The 16911-nt window shown below is 50.2% G+C and overlaps 1 protein-coding gene across 1 annotated transcript in view; it reads right to left on the bottom strand.

Moving 5' to 3' along the window:
- The window catches only part of LOC103194978 (osteoclast stimulatory transmembrane protein), a 10638-nt gene extending 1393 nt beyond the window's left edge, over positions 1-9245 (bottom strand). Inside the window, exons 1-2 of the mRNA XM_007938435.2 lie at positions 9202-9245; positions 1822-2824 (exon numbers count right to left, since the gene is read on the bottom strand). Of these exons, the coding sequence (XP_007936626.2) occupies positions 1822-2824; positions 9202-9245 (1047 nt within the window). The remainder of the gene's footprint in view (positions 1-1821; positions 2825-9201) is intronic.
- Between the last annotated feature and the right edge of the window lie 7666 nt (positions 9246-16911).

The raw sequence follows: 16911 nt of genomic DNA, 5'->3' as shown, positions 1-16911 counted from the left end.
AAAAAAAAAAAAAAAGACCAGGTTTGTTGGTCTGATAGAGCCTGGTGGAACCCCTGAGACTATGGCCCCTAGCTGCCCTTTAGGTCTGGAACTGAATCCACTCTTGTGGCTTCCAGCCAAACGAAAGACAGGCATATGAGCTGAACATTTACATGAGGTAGATATACTCCTTGGAGTGGGAGAGTAGAAGGACTGTGTATGCACAGGGAGACAGCTCAGAGGGCAGGAGTGCATGGGAGGGAAGGACACAGGGAAGAGGTAACTATGGGGAGGAAGTGGGAGGACAGCTGTTGCATTGTGGGAAGCTGCAGTCAATGTCATGAGACAAAGTGTATGTGAGTTGCTGTGTGGAAAGTGAACTTGCTCTGTAAATTTTTACCCAAATCACAATAAATTATTTTTTTTTTAAAAAAAAAAGAGTTATAGCTAAAAGATCAGGCTTATTAGTCTGATAGAAACTGGTGGAACCCCTGAGACTATGGCCCTTAGACACCACCTTTCAAGACTAGAACTGAACCTACCCGCATGGCTCAACTTTCAGCCAAATAACAGACAGGCCTATAAGGTGAGGAGGTACACACTCCCTGGAACAGCCAACCACACTAGATCAAAAGGGCAGCCTTGCCCAGGGATGAAGCTTGGAAGGCAGGAAGCGACAGGAAAGGACTAAGGAAATGACAGTCAGGGAGGCAGTGGGCAGCATGCTGCCCCCTTGTGGTGACTGTAACCAATGTCATAAAACAGAATGTGTGTGAATTGCTGAGTGGAAAACCAGTTTGCTGGTTTCGCTCAAATCACAATCTACAAAGAAGAAGAAGTTAAAGGGGACTCTAGATCAGACTATGTCTGAATTACCACAGCTGTAAAAAGTAGCTAAGAATGGTGAGAAAAAGGGAAAAAAAAAAAAAAAGATCTATGGCTAAAGATTGAAAACTACAAATCTTGGTCAGCAGTCAGCAAATTTTCTGTAAGAGGCCAGAGAGTCAATGTTGTAGCCTTGGTGGGCCACAAGGTCCCTGTTGCAACCACTCAATGTTGCCTTTGTAGAGCAGCCAGAATGGCACAGAAACAAACACCCAGCCAGATGTGGCCCATGGGCTACAGTTTTCCGACCCCTGGTGTAAACCTTTCCTGAGCCCCTTCCAGTCTGATATGTACAATCACTACCACGTATTAAGGAGACTTGGTGGCGCAGTGGTTATGTGCTTGGCTGCTAACCAAAAGGTCAGTAGTTTGAACCCACTAACTGCTCTGTAGGAGCTCTGGTGGCATAGTGCCTAAGGCATTTGTCTGCTAACCAGAAGGCTGGTGGTTCAAACCCACCAGCCACTCCTCAGAAGGAAAATGAGACAATCTGTCTTCTGTAAAGATTTACCCCCTCAGAAGCCCAGTGGGGTTGCTATGAGTCAGAACTGACTCGATGGCAACGGGTTTAGTTTCCATTTTACGTGTCATGAAGCTCACTAGGTACATTTGCAGGCATTTTTATCATGTTTAAGACTTACAGTGGTCTTGTAAGGTAATGAGGATGGTCCAGTTTGTACAAATGAGGAAAATGAGGCTAGGACATTCTGCCAATTGTGAGAAGAGTGTCTGTGGAGGACAAGTTATTTTAATTGATAACTGGGTAGGGGTATCCTTATCTGCAATGTGAGGTGGAAACAGAACCGCTTCCCAGGGCTGTTGACAGGATTAACTGAGTTCACCTGTGGATGCCAGGGGGCCCCATAGCTGATCCCAGACCAGAAGTGGCGGGCAAGTAAAATTCAGTTGTGAGTTGAGGATGAAAGGACCCTGTCAGCTTTCCATCATGGTACTTACATCATACTTGATGGTGAGGGTGACAGGCACACTGGACAGCTTCTGAGCCCAGTCTATGACCGCCTGGGCCAGGAGGAAGGCCGCGTAGTCTGTAGCCACCATCACAGCTGTGGCCGCCAGAAGCAGGGTGAGCAGCCCCAGCCTGAGGAGAAACCTCAGTAGTTCCTCATGGGACAGCCTTGGCCGAGCTGCTCGGAGCAGCCAGGCTGGTGGGGAGGCCACCAGGTGTGTGGCCTGGGCCTCTGGCAGCTGCCCAACCAGCTGTCGTGTGGCATAGATATTGTCAAAGCGCAGGTCAGTCAGGTAATGATGGAGGTACAAAGTGGACTCCACCAGGAGGCCCAGTACAAAGACCCCTGCGACCACCCTCTGGGCCCCCAGTGCTGCTGCCTGGGCCAGGGTCTCCAGGCCAGAGAAGTCCTCCATGATCTGCTCACTGACCTTGAGCATGTGAAGTCGGAAGGCAGAGCCATTGCCCTGGGTCTCGAACATCAAGCCCCTGCCAGTTGTCTGGCCTGCAGGGTCCAGAGCCCTGGACGCCACAAGCAGCTGGTGGGTGGTGTTAAGCAGACTCTCCAGGGAGCCCTCGGTGACACATCGTAGCACCCGCCCAGCCGCTCTCACATTGGACATGACATTGGGTACCACGGTGATGGCCAGGGTGGCAGTACTATAGGACAGGAGCAGCCGGCGACCCTGCTCTGTGCCCAGGCTGGGCATGCTGATCGCAAACAGGCAGCGGGCTGGGGGCACCAGGCTGAGGCCCAGGAAGACCAGGAGGCCACAGACAGCAGCCACCGTAGCAGAGGGTCCCAGAGGATAACGCAGCGAGGACACCAGCCAGTGGTGGGTCAGCCCTGTGGCAGCAGCGGCCAGGGAACCGCACAGGAGGAGCTGGGTCAGCAGCTGGCCACAGCTGGCTGGGACAGGCGTCGAGAAATCTTTCCAAGCGGCCTGCAGCAGCGCAAGGGCCCTGTGGAGCCCAAGGTGCCCGAACCTCCACCTGCACGTAAGGAAATTGGGAGGAATGTCTGTCAGGAGGGTGGGGGTCCCCCTAGTGCCCCTGTCCACCACACACATCACCTGCTAACAGGTCTCTTTAGCCTCAGAGACAGCAGCTTCCCAGAGGTGCCAATCAAAGCAATCACCCCATAGGCTGTAGGACACAAGCTGAACCAATCAGAGCCCTCCTCAGAGAGATAGTTTCAGTCACTGAGAGAAGCACAGATGAAAGAGAGAGAAAAGACAGAGGGGGAGAGAGAGAAAGAGAGAGAGAGACAGAGAGCAAGCAACCATTACACTTAAATTTATCTCTTGCTCGGCTTGCCGTGTGACCCTGGATACTCCTTTCTTTATGAGCCTATTTTCTCTATAATTGGAGATGAGGTGGAGGTAGACCAGTTGGCTTCTGAGAGATTTTCCCACTCTAAAAGATGGCCCAAGTGATTGTCTCCATATTTACTGTATTCATTCAACAAATATTTATTAAGCAACTATTATGTGATAGACTTTGGGGAAACAGGAGTGAATTAAACAGACAGAAATCCCTGTCCCCATAGCACTTATCAAAAACACCCACAAAAAAACCAAACCCACTGCAGTCAAGTCGATTCTAACTCACAGCGACCACATAGGACAGAATAGAACTGTTCCCATAGGGTTTCCAAGGCTGCCATCTTTACAGAAGCAAACTGCCGTGTCTTTCTCCCGTGGAGTGCCTGGTGGGTTTGAACCACTGACATCACCGATATTTTTGCTATGTGCTTTAACCATTGTGCCACCAGTGCACTCCTCATAGAGCTTACACTAAAGAGTGATAGTGGAGGAGCTAGTGTGAACAGGTGGGATTCTGCAGGTAGAGTGGGGTGTGAGAGAAAGGGAGTCCAGGATGACAATGAGGTTTTGTGTTTGAGCAACTAGCAGTCCCCAGGAGCCATGTCCTGAGATGGGGACTCTGTGGGTGGAGCTGGCTTGAGTGGAGAGAAGAGGCATTCAGCTTGAAGCTCCTCAACCTGAGATGTCTAGTTAGCCATTTGGTGAGCTGTTGAGTACAAGGTTGGAGAGACAAGTCTAGAATTCAGATGAAAAGTCAGGCTGAAGAAACAAATTAGGGAGTTGTTGACTTACAGATGGCATTTAAAGGAATAGGGCAAGATAAGATTCTTTGAGTGGAAGAAAGAGACCGAAGGATTGAGCCTCCGGGTTCTTGAATGTTAAGGGCTTAGGAGATCAGGAAGAACCAGCAAAGGAGCCAGAGACCAGGCAGTGTGTGCCTGGGAAGTCACATCAATGAAATGCTGTAAGAAGGGAGTGATCAAATATGTCAAATTGTTGGTGGGTGAAGTAAGATGGGGACTGAGCAGTGACCACTGGAATGAGCCATGTGGAGATCGCTGGTAAGCACGACAAGGGCAGTTTTGATGGTGTGTTGGAGAAACGCTTGAGCCGAGTGGGTTCAGGAGAGACTGAGGATGGGGGACACAAATGCAGACAACAGCTTCGAGTAATCTGTAGTAAAAGATCAGAGAAATGGAGTAGTAGCTGGAAGAGGAAAAGGGGCCAAGATAATTCATTTAGGACGGGAGAATTGATAGCATGTTTGCAGGTGGGAGATCCAATCGAGAGAAGAGACCCTGATGATGAAGGGGAGGCTGGTTGGAGGAACATCATTTGGTGGGTGGCAGGGAATGAGATTGAGAGCATGAGCAACGGGTTGGTCTCAGCAAAGAACAGAGTCTATTCATCCTTTACAGCAGGTAGAAGGCAGAGCACATGGACACAGATGATGGTGGATGAACAGACAAGCTGTGGGCACTTCCGAAACTTTGTCACACACAGTACACAGCAGTGGTCAAGGGCATGACTTCTGGAGTGCCTGGGTTCAAACCCCTGCTCTACCACTCACCAGCTGTGTGATCTTGGACAAGTTTCTTAACCTGTCTGTCCCTCTGTTTTCTCATCCATATAACCGTGCAATGAAAGTATGTGCCTCACCAAAGAACAAGTATATGATCCCACTTACATGAAGTATCTACAACAGGCAAATGTGCAGAGACCAAAGTTTATTAGTGGTCACCAGGGGAGGAAGGTAGGGGAAGTAGAGAGTGGTTGTATAGGGGGACACTGACCTCTGTTAAGGGTAATGGGAAAATGTGGAAACGGATGGTGGTACAGCATGATAAACACAAGTCGTATTTCTGAATTGCACCTGTGAAACACGTTGAAATGGCAAATGTTCTGTTATGTAGATACTTAACCCACTGCCATCAAGTTGATTCTGAGTCATGGTGAACCCACATGTTACAGAGTAGAGCTACTTCATAAGGGTGTCTTGGCTGTGATCTTTACGGAAGCAGACCTGCAGGCTTTTTCCTGTAGTGCCGCTGGGCGGGTTTGAACCATCAACTCTCAGGTTGATAAATGAGCACAAACCATTTGTGTCTGTGAGACACAAATGTGTATACTTACCACACATGCAAGAAAGAAAGGATAAATATATATACTTACCACACGTACAAGAAAGAAAGGATGTGCCTCAGAGATTCACTGATCTTTGCAGAGGCACAGAGCCGGCAGTTTCCGCCCTTAGCAGGCCCTGTGCCAGCTGACATCACTGGGGCATCAGCCCCTCCCGGGCACAGGGTTTGTCTCCTCCGATCACTGATGATCGCCAGAGCCCAGAAGAGTGCCTGGTACATGGCGGCTGATCCATAGTGTTTGCTGACTGTGCAATGATTGCTTCCGGCTGCTCAGGCCGGCAGGAAGCAAGGCCAGCAGTGACGGCCAGGATACGGAGGAGGTGACGGGGGCTTGAAGACAACGGAGGAGGTTGTCTTAAACAGTGGGAGAACGAATGACCCAGGGAAGGAATACACATGCTGGACAGCACCGAGGACAAACTTGAAGTTGGAGATGATGAATTTAAGTGAGAAGAGGCAATGTGGTTGCACAGTGATTGGGCAGGGAGGGTGGGGAGGCAATAGCTGTTGACTACGGGCCAAGTCCCTGACTCCCTTCACTAACCTCAGCTTGCAGGGTGGGCACATAACCAGGTCCAGCCCCTCTAAGATCCACAGCCCCCTGACCACTGTGATTGGCGCAGGGATGGGACCTGCCTTGGGACTTGGCTGGAACTGTTGAAGAAGGTTTCTTTGTCATCTGGAGAACCAAGCAGGTGGGAGAGACGCCTGGCTTTCGGGGGGTCACCATTCAGTGTGAGTCTGCTTGTGATGAAGGCAACACAGAAGCAGAGTGAGTAATGGAGGCAGGAGGTGTCCCAATGGTAGAACCAGACCTCCCTGAAGCCGGGATCTGGCCTGGACCATTCTATTGCACGGATCAGAGCATTTTCTTTTCTCTTCAGCTGGTATGAGATGAATTTTGTTACTTGCAACCAAAGGAGCCCTGGCTAATACAGGACCCTTTGTCACAGGGTCCTGTCACAGACTAATACAGGACTCTTTGACCATGAAATTCAAGAATGGAAGCAAAGCTCTTTCCACAGCATCTGACACAGATGAAAACCCAACCCAACCCACTGCTGTTGAGTTGGCTCCAACTCATAGCAACCCTATAGGACAGAGTAGACCTGCCCCATAGAGTTTCCAAGGCTGTAATCTTTACAGAAGCAGACTGCCTCATCTTTCTCCCTCAGAGCCACTGGTGAGTTTGAACTACCAACCTTTTGGTTGGCAACTGACCACTTTAACCAGTATGCCACCAGAGCTCTCTGGTACAGCTGAAGGACCCTAAAAATTGTACTCATCATTATTATTATTTAAATGCTCACTGGGCTGATCTCTGTGGATACGAACATGAATTAAGTCGTGGTCCATACACTTCAGGAGTTCCTAGTCTAGGTGGGGAGCCTTAAACAGGTCATTCGAGTTTAATGTGATGAAAGAAGAACTCCCAGAATGGTATGCCGTGGTCTGGGCTGAGTGGGGGAGGAAGAAAGTGACTGAATTTTACTTGGGGGAGTCAGGAAGGCTTGCTGGAAGAAGTGACACTAGAGCTGTGTTGGAAGGACAAGTACCAGTTCTTAGATAGGGAAGGGAGATTGGGGATCCCGACAGAAGGAACAGCACACCTGAGCGTCCTAAGTCTTAATCGTACCTTCTGGAAATCAGGAGTCCAGGAGGTTAGAACACTGGGGTGCTGTGATGGGGTGAGGCCTCCCTTACCCCTGACTGGAGCAGAGATCACAGTCCTGGGGCTAAAGGACTGAATCCAGCCTCCAAATGTATTTTATTTTAGTCTCCTGTGTGTTTGTGTACACGTGTATATACGTGTATATATTGTGTGTCTGTGCACGTGTATGTATGTGTATATATTGTGTGTGTATGTGTACACGTGTAGGTATGTGTGTGTGTCGTGTGTGTGTGTGTGTTAGCTGCCCACGTTTGAGAATAAGGAAGTTTCACATTGAAATACAGACTTCCAGCTTTCCTAGAGCAATCACAGAACCTAGGTTAGCATCCCCCTTTGTAATGAGTGGCTGAGCTGAGTATCCACTGCTCCCATAGGCAGGGGTGCACCCCTGCAGCCAACGCTGCACCCTCAGTGTGGTCAGGGGGCTGTGGTACTTGAAGAAGCTGGCTTTGACCATGTGCCCACCCCACAGGTAAAGACAGTGAAGGAGTCAGGGGTTTCACCTCCCCACACCCCTCCTTCACCACTCATGCCCACTATACCCCCAGGTGTCCTCACACAGCTGCCTGCCTGCAGTGCAGTGAGTTACTCAGAATGACTCTTCTAGCCATGGTTTTTGTGACTCCCACCGGATGACTGGGTGGAACTAGGTAAATGTGAGGTGCTCTGTGCCCCACCCCCAGGGGATTGGATAGCTCACTAGTAATGTAAAAAAGGTACATGGCACCCTTGTGGAATGGGACCATGGAAATAATGCATACGGAACCCTAACGTGGGGATTGTTCAGTTTTGCCATTCTTAAAATGAGCCATCCCAGAGCAGAAAGAGGGGCTCTCACTCCATCCAGAGAGAAGAGCTATGAGTGGAGTGCATCCTTGGACCTGAGACCCCTGGGCTGAGATGGCAGAGAGACCGTGGCAGCAGAGGCACAGAACTAGGAGACCAGCCCAAGACAGAGCAGTGGGCTTCGCAGCCCACGGAGCGCCTTTGGGAAGGAGGCTTGCTGGCCGAGTGGGTGCCCCTCTGGGCGGAGCTTTGTAACACCAGCCCAAGCAGGGCAGAGGTCAAGGCTAGCGGGAAGCATGCCTATAGCATGGCTGAGAAGAGCCTGTGCTGATCGAAGAATTGTATCCTGAGCTTTGCTGAACCTGAACTGTAACCTGTTACTTCCCTAATAAACCCCATGATCGTGAGTATTGTCTGTGAGTCCTGTGTGGCCACTACAGTGAATGACTGAACCCATCAGAGAAGTAGAGAGTGCCATGGGAGGTGGTTGGCATCAGAATTGGTAGAAAGGTTGGAGGGTAGAGGTATGTCTGACCTTCACGTCAGGAACCAGCCTTGGGCTAATGCTGCTAAGGGTCATGGTCAGAGGCAGCCACTCCCACACCTTCTTGCACTTCCCTTCCTGGCCCTGAAGACACTTGAATGTGGGACTAAACTCCCCCTCTTATTGGACAATTAGTATTTGGAACAGGGCAGCTGCTGAAATAGCGAATAACATAAATGATTTTAAGAAATGAAAGCTAGTTGTTAGTCATATTGGGTGCCCAGTCCTGCACTGAGTGTAGTCAATAATCAGGAGACTAAAACTTATTGCCATTGAGTCAATTCTGACTCATGGCAACCTCTAGTGGGTTTCTAAGGTGGGAGCAGATTGCCTCATCTTGGAACAGCCAGTAGGTTTGAACCACTAACCTTTTGGTTAGTGCCAAATGCCTTAACCACCACACCACCAGAGTTCCTTAAATAAGAAGACTAGCTGGCATTCAGGAACTCTGGTAGCAAAGTGCCTAAAGCACTTGACTGCTAACCTGAAGGCTGGCGGTTCAAACCCACCAGCCACTCCTCGGAAGGAAGGTGGGGCAATCTACTTCCGTAGTGATACTGCCTCGGAAACCCAAGGAGGGGTCTCTGTGAGTCAGGGCCGACTCGACGGCACATAACAACAACAACAACAACAACAAAGCTGGCATTTATTAAGTGCTTACTCTGAGCCCAGCACTAAGCCAAGCCCCATGTATGCGATTTCTCATGCCGTCCTTACAACAGCTTTGTCAACACTATTATCACACCCACTTTACAGATGGACAAACAGAGGTGAGGATTTACCTGAGGTCACAGAGACAGAGAATGCAAAGCTTGAGCCCTGGGGTTCATACCCTTCAGCCCTGGTTGCTGAAGATTTTCTTGCCTGTAGCCCTCAGTGTCCAAAGTCCCCAGACCTACCCGGTCCTGAGCAGGCGCTCAGCTGCCCCCCAGAAGGTCCTCATGTCCCCCGAGAGCAGCAGTGGTCCAGTCTCTCTGGCAGCAGCCACAGGTGGTGAGGAAGCGAGGGCAGTCGCGTCTGCCGGGACGTGGGAAATCCTGCGGCTTCTGCTTTTCCACCCGTTAATGAAGCCCTGTGCCACTTGGTCCCGCCCTGCTTGGGCCCACATCTCTGGGGGCTGGGCAAATGGCCTCCTCCTCCTCCTCCCCCCCCCCACCGCAGGCAGAGCCAGTGGGGGGTGTGGGAGGGTAGGAAGCCCTCTCCCGGCCACTTCTCTAATTCGATGCTGATAGCAAGGAGGTGGGGCTAGACCCATTTTAAGGAGGAGGAAACTGAGGCTCAGAGAAGGCACCTGGCTCATGAGTGGCAGCACCAGGGCTAAGCCTGTTCTGCTTCCCTTTTCCTTCTCCCGGAGTTCTGTGCCCAAAGAGGAGCCTGATCCCAGGCTTAGTGGTGAGGCCTCAGAGGAGACAATGCGTCCCCTGCAAAGACGCTTATCCAGCCCACAGCGCTGTGGTCTCCCTCTCCAGGCCCTCGCCTGTCTTCAGCAGCAGCAGACCTGGCTGCAAATCATAGCTTGTCCCTCCCTGGCTGGGTGACCTCCAGAAGGTGGCCTTACTTCTCTGAGTCTTAATCCCTCTCCTTAAAAAAGATGAATGATAGTAACAGTTAACATTTACTGAGCACTTACTACGTACCAAGGAGCTCTGGTGGTGCAGTGCCTAAGGCATTTGACTCCTAACCAGAGGATTGGCAGCTCAACCCCAACAGCCCTTCCATGGAAGGAAGGCAGGGTAATCTCTTTCTGTAAAGGTTTACTGCCTCAGAAACCCAGTGGGGGGTGGTATGAGTCAGAATTGACTCCATAGAGTGGCTTTACTATGTACCAGGCCTGCTTCTAAATGCTTTCCGTTTCAACCCCTGAGTCCCTGCTTTTAACAGCCATCTGTTGTCCCCATTCCTCAGCTCAAAGCACAGGACCCAGAGAGTTAAAGTCACTAAACCAAGCCACTCGGCTAGTGAGAGGGGAGCCAGCACCCGTTCCCCCAGCCCAGCTGTCTAGCTGCTTGGCCTTGGTGCTGTACTCAGGGCGCACTACTCGGTAAGCAAGGTAAGCACGGGCTGACTTGTGCTTACTTACAATCTGTGAAATTGTTCCCTACAGATTAGTTGGCGCGCGCAAGTAAACCCGTTCTTACCTTGCTTACCTGGCACTCCACCTTGTCAGGGGTTGTACATTTGAAAAGAGGCTCTGATTCTGTGGGAAGGTGCTGTGGGGTTGGAGAGAGGCAGATGCCAGCCATCCCTAGAAGCAGAATTTTTGATGGGGTGAAAAAATGTGAAATTGCTCACTCCAGATTAGTAAGTAAGCACAAGTAAGCCCGTGCTTACCTTGCTTATCGGGTACTCCGAAACTGGCTCTACTAGTCTCCTGGTCAAACCTCTCAGGGTTGGTGGCTGCCTTGTAAAGCATCTGGGACTGCAGGTAAACCCGCTGCTGCTGAGTCAATTCACGGTGACCCATGTATCAGACTAGAGCAGGGCTCACAGGGTTTTCACGGCTGTTTTTTTTTTTTTTTTTCTGGGAGTAGATTGCCAGGCCTTTTTTCCAAGGCACCTCTGGTGACCTTGAACTGGCACTCTTTCAGTTGGTAGCCAAGCTTATCAACCATTTGCACCATCCAGGGGCTTCAGGAGGCCTGTCCTAAACCTGCACCCTATGGGGCATCTGGACTAGTCCTGGGGTGAACCCACTGAGGGGGAGCACCCAGCTAGGAGGCATTACATGCTGCCATTTTCCCTTATAAGGACATGTTGCCTGGGCCACTTGCTCAGGCCTGAAGGAGGCTGTACTACAGCTGGACAGGGGAAGTGACATTCTCATAGTTACACAACTGAATGAGACCCCTGTGGCCACCAAACTCGGAGGGCCTAGTCATAAGCCCCTCCCGGAAGCCAGGCCTCCTGAGCCACCCAGGCTGCCAAGACCCAGGCACAGGGAGTAAGCCAGGAGCAGCACCTGTGGGGCCAGGCAGCTGAGGGAACGAACAGGGCAGGCCTGGTGGGAACGGGGCAAGCTGGAAACATAGACCCCGTCGGGAAGTGCAGCTTCTACTTGGCTCCAGAGGTGGGTAGAGACCAGATGGAAATGAGGCCCAGAATTTCCAATCTTTCCAAAGATGCCAGTCATCCCCATTCTTATATAAAAATGTTCAAGTTTTAAAAGTTAGAAACGAATTTCATTTTCAAAAAATTTAAGATTACTGTGCAGGTCAGTCTCCTCATGTCTGTGGGCCAAAAGCAAGATGAGAACCGCCAGTTTGCATCCTTCTCGGGAGATCTTAGCAGGGCGGAGGCGGGGAGCTGTGTGGTTGCTCCTCTGAACCATGGGGGCCCTGGGCTGGAGGCTGCAGATCCACACTCAAATGCCAGCTTTGGCACTTAAGTGCTGTGTGACCTTGGGCAAGACACTGACCCTCTCTGAACTTGTGTGTCCTTTGCTACCATGAGGGGGACCTCCTCAGGGCTGTCTGGGGACTCACTGAGATGTGTGTAGCACCAGTCGCCTTGGTCGACTCCGACTCACAGCGGCCCCTTTGTGTTAGAGTAGCATTGTGTTCCACAGAGTTTTCAAAAGTAAATGAGACTTCAGACTGCAACTTAAGTCCCCACCACCACCACTCGTCTCCTCCAAACAACTGTTGCAGGGTGAGAATGAGTCATCTTTGGAAGTTGATTGCCAGGGCTTTCTTTCAAGGCACCTCGGAGTGGACTCAAACTGCCAACCTTTTGGGTAGCAGCCAAGTGTGTTAACCATTCGTACCATTCAGGGACTCCAGTGTATGCCGGGTGCCTGGAAACAATAGACAAATGCTCACGTCCCCTCCCTCCAACCCGGCCAACTGCTCTGCCTGAGTGAGCACCCAGCCATAACTCTGGCCTGGGGCCACTCACATGGGAACCCTCAGGGCCCCGTACTGGCCAGAGGGCATCAGTCCTGCAAGATGCCTAGCAGTCTGCTCAGTTTCTGCTCTGGGGCCAAGAGCTGATTGGTTAAGGCCACACAGGTCATGTCCAGAAAGTGTCTGGTAGGCGGCTGAGATCTGGGAGCATAGGAGTGTGGAGCCCTGGAGGCAAAGGGTGGAAGCTATGTTTGGCTTTTCTCAGCACACGTAGGCAGTCATCTCTGCCTATATAAGGCTGTCTTGACCTCAAGGCCCCTGACATCTGACAGGGGCTTCTGACTCATCAAATGTAGAATCAGTTTCGCTGAGGGGATTTCTGGGAGGAGGATTCAGAGCCATAAGACAGAGAGGAAGAGGAAGTGGCAAGCCTTCAGAGTGGCCTGGGAGCCTGATCCGGAATCAGAGGTCCATGGACTATTAGAGCCGTTGAACTTGACAGCCTGTGGGTGTGTAATGTTGCCATGTCCAGTAGGTTGGAGAACGCACAGAGGCAGCTAAAATCTTACCCTATAGACCAGTGCTGCCCTATAGAAACAGACGGTGGGCCACCAATGCCAGCCACAGCTATCACTCATAGTTCCCCAGCAGCCACATAAAAAAGGGAGACCGATTTTAATAATATACTTTATTCAACCCAATATGTCCAAAATATTATTCTTTCAACATGCAATCAACAGAAGAATTATTAATGGGATAATTTGCATTCGGTTCTCTGGACTAAATCTTTACGGCTGGTGCGTATTTTATACTTACAGCACATCTCAGTTCAGGCCAGCCACAGTTCAGGTGTTCAACGGTCACACACCGCAAACCAGTGGCTACCACATTGGACAGCGCAGACACCGACCATTTCCATCATCACAGAAAATTCAATTTGGCCACGCCGCTCTTGGCCATTAGAATTAGTGACCACGGACGCTGAAATGGACCTTTCAGATCATGCAGCACTGGAGTCACAGATTCAAATGCTTTCAGAGGTCCCCGAAGTGACAGAGTCAAATGAAAAGCCGACGTAAGGCACTAAGGAGTGGCGGGGACTGTGGCAAACACGAGACATCAGGCTCCAACTTAAGTCCCTACCCCCACACTAAAACCCCACTGTCATTGAGTCAATTCCGACTCATGGTGACCCCTACTGGGTTTTCGAGGCAATAAATCCTTACTGCCCTGTCTTCTTTCTGTGGAGCAGCTGGTGGGTTTGAACCGCCAACCTTCTGGTTAGCAGTCAAATGCCTTAGGCACTAGGCCACCAGAGCTTCTTCGCAGGGTGCTTTAACCCCAAAACAACTGTTGCCAGGTAAGAATGAAGGTTCCACATCTTCCAATATTTTCTTTCTTAAGAGAATCCAGAAATCCAGATTTTGTGTCCATGCAGTCTTCTGAATTTTAAAGATTAGCAACTGATCTTTAGTGTAAAGCTCATACTAGCCCTCTCCTGACTCTGCCCGGGTTCTGGGCTTTCCCTGGTCACTTTTCTACCCTTTGGCCACACCTGTGTAACTAGTTCCTTCATTCATTTCTCCTCCTGTCTCCAACTTGCCAAGTTTGTGTGCTTACTGTTTCCTACTAAGACTGCTTCATTTCTCAGATGGAGAACCAAAATCTAGAACAGTAAAGAGACCTGCTTGAGGTCATATGTGAGGGGTGGAGCCAGGAGTCCGGTGTGGGTTACTGACCTCCTTCACTGACTTTTATTTCATCTTTTCTTCTGTGACATCTGTCATTACCACTCCTGTTTCTCTCCCATTTGGCTCTAATCTGTGATGTCCGTCCTGAAATCTGTATCTGTCAGTCCCATCACTGTGTACCAGCAGCCCATCACCCTGACATGTTGCCTGTTTTCCATAGTTTATTGAATTCCCCCAGTGATGCTCACCGAGGTGGGCTCCAACCCCTTGGGACCTCAAACAACACCGGCACAAACACCCTTCCACCCTGACTCTGCAGGGAACTGTGGGATAACCTTGCTGGGATATAAACATGGGAGTAGGATAACTGGCTCATAGGGAACAGGATAATGGATTCCCTAATTATGCCAAACCGTGCTCCTGGCTGCCTGTCACAGTCCCAAGCTCAGCGGCAGAACGCGAAGGCCTCTGTGTCCTCACACCTCACTGTCCCTTGTCAGATCCTTCCCAGTTTTGTCGGTCTGATTGGGGTATTGTTGAGTGTTGTTTCCAATTGTATTTCCCTGACTATGTGTGGGTCTGAGCACTTCTTTATAAGCCTGTTGGCATCTAGATGTCCCTTTTCAAAGTGGCATATTCATCTCTTGTGTTAATTTTTCTATTGAGGTTTCTGGTAAATGGCTTCCAAGGATGACAGCCAACCATTCCTCCCTTCCCTGTAACGTGTGCTGAGCGGTGGAGCCTTTTCCTTCTCCTTGAATCAGGCCAACACTGTGATTTGCCTTAACCAATAGCATATGGCAGAATTGACATGCCTGAACTTCCAAGCCCAGGCCTTAAGGGGCTTTGTCATTTTTGCTTTTGCCCCATAAGACGTCCCGTCTAGGCTCCTGCAAAGAGAAGCCCTAAAGGGTGCCATCTTGGACTCTGCAGCCCCAACTGAGTGACCTGGCCACCCCACACAGGGCAGAGACAAAGCCATCCCTACAGAGCTCTGCCCACATTCAGAAACATGAGCAAACGCATTTTGACGGTTTGGGGTGGCTTGCTATGAAGACACAGATAACAAAAGCAGGTTGTTCTTGTTTCTTCGGACTTCCCAGTGCTCCCTGCAGCCATCGTATATTTCCAGTGCCTCTCCACCACCTCTGCCATCCCCACCCCCACCACGCGGCCATGAGCACATCTGTAAGGGTGCCCTGCCTCTGCCCACAGGGGATCTCTCTCTCCCACAACGGCAAAGCCTTCAGGCATCTGGGCCGAGGAATGTCCAGGCAGGGAGTCTGATGCAGGATGGGTAGGAGTGCAGTGTTTTCTAGGATGGAGGCGTGCACAGCAGAGGGGTTGTCACTAGCCAGAGGTGGCAGACTTTCAAAGGCCCAAGTCCACATGTCCACCTTCTGCCAACAGAGGCAATCTCTCCCTGTTTGGGCCTCCAGACCTACAAATGGGCAGCCCCTGGCCTGGAATGTTTACCCCCAGACTCATACTGCCAACTCCTTTGGGGCTTAATCCAATGTCACCTCCTCCAAGAGGCCCTCCCTGACCACCCTGGTTGAAGTAGCCTCTGAGTCAGTATCACATTGGCCAGTCTGTTTCTTCATAGCCTGTCATCATTTTATGTGTTTGATAACCTGCTTACTCTTCTGTTTCCTTTGCTACCCTGTAAGCTCCATGAGGGTGGGGACAGTGAACCAGCACATAAAGACACCAACCAACCAACTGGTGGCCGTCTCGTCAGTCCTGAACTGATGGCAACTCCATGTGCATCAGAGAAGAACTGTGCTCCACAGGATTTTCAGTGGCTGTGACCGTTCAGAAGCAGGTAGTCAAGCTTTTCTTCCGAGGCAGCTCTGGGTGGATTCAAACCGCCAGTGTTTAACCATGTGCACCACCCAGCAATAAGTCATTGGTCTTGTTTAAAAGAACTAACAAATCTGTTCTGGAAGAAGTGTAGCCGGAATGCCCCTTGGAAGCAAGAATGGCTAGACTTTGTCTCACTACTTTGGTCATGTTGTCAGAAGAGACCATTCCCTGGAGAAGGATATTGTGGATATCCAAGACATCATGGTTGGTAACGTGGAGGGTCAATAAAAGAGGGGAAGGACCTCAATGAGATGGACTGACATGGTGGTTGCAGCAATGGGCTCAGGTATAGTAGGGATAGTGAGGCTGGCACAGGACCAGGCAGTGTTTCCTTCTGTTGTACATAAGGTCTCTATGAGTTTGGAGACAACTTGATGGCACATAACAACAACAACAAACCACCCAGGAATTCCAAACCAGCACATAATTCTAATACAGTTCTAATTCCAAACCAGCACAGGTTCTAAATAAATGTTTGTTGAATGAAAAAATGAGAGTGAATGAAGAAATGCACCAAACAGACCGCAGGTCAGAGGGTGAGAGCACTTGCTTATAAATTCTCGTGTAGATTCATTTACCAAATATTTAGTGAGCACCTACTATGTGCCAGAAACTGCTCTAGGTAGTGGGGTTACATCAGTGAATAAAATGAAGTTTGTATTCTCATAAGTATATATTCTACAGCAAGAGAAAGACAATAAACAAGAAAATAACAATGCCGTGTCAGGGCTAAGCATTAAGAAGAAAAATATAGCAGAGTTAGGGGATGGAGAGAAATGAGGGGCATCTTTTAGACAGGAAGCCTCCCTGGGGAGGTGACATTTGGGCAGAGACCTGAGTGAAGTAAGGGAGGAACAGAGTGTTCTAGGCAGAGGGCATGGCATGTGCAAAGGCCCTGAGGCAGAAGTGTTTGGGTGTGTGGCTGAATGGAGTGAGGGAGAGGAGAGTGGGAAGAGAGGTCACAGACGTCAATTCTGTGAACCCCCAGCCCAGGGCGTCTGGAGGCCGGATTCTCTTATGTTGTCGTTGTTTTCGGTGCTGTTGGGCCGATTCCTACTCATGTTGTTAGGTGCCATCTCACAGTGACCCCACACACACCAGAACGAAGCACTGCTCAGTCCTGCACCATGCTCACAATCACTGCTATGTGTGAGTCCACTGTTGAAGCCACCGTGTCAATCCATTTCCTTGAGGGTCTTCCTTTTTTTTT

Source organism: Orycteropus afer, unplaced genomic scaffold, assembly GCF_000298275.1.
Source record: "Orycteropus afer afer isolate SDZICR_OR568_19922 unplaced genomic scaffold, OryAfe1.0 scaffold00049, whole genome shotgun sequence".
NCBI classification, from domain to species: domain Eukaryota; kingdom Metazoa; phylum Chordata; class Mammalia; order Tubulidentata; family Orycteropodidae; genus Orycteropus; species Orycteropus afer.
This window is presented reverse-complemented; position numbering and strand designations above follow the sequence as displayed.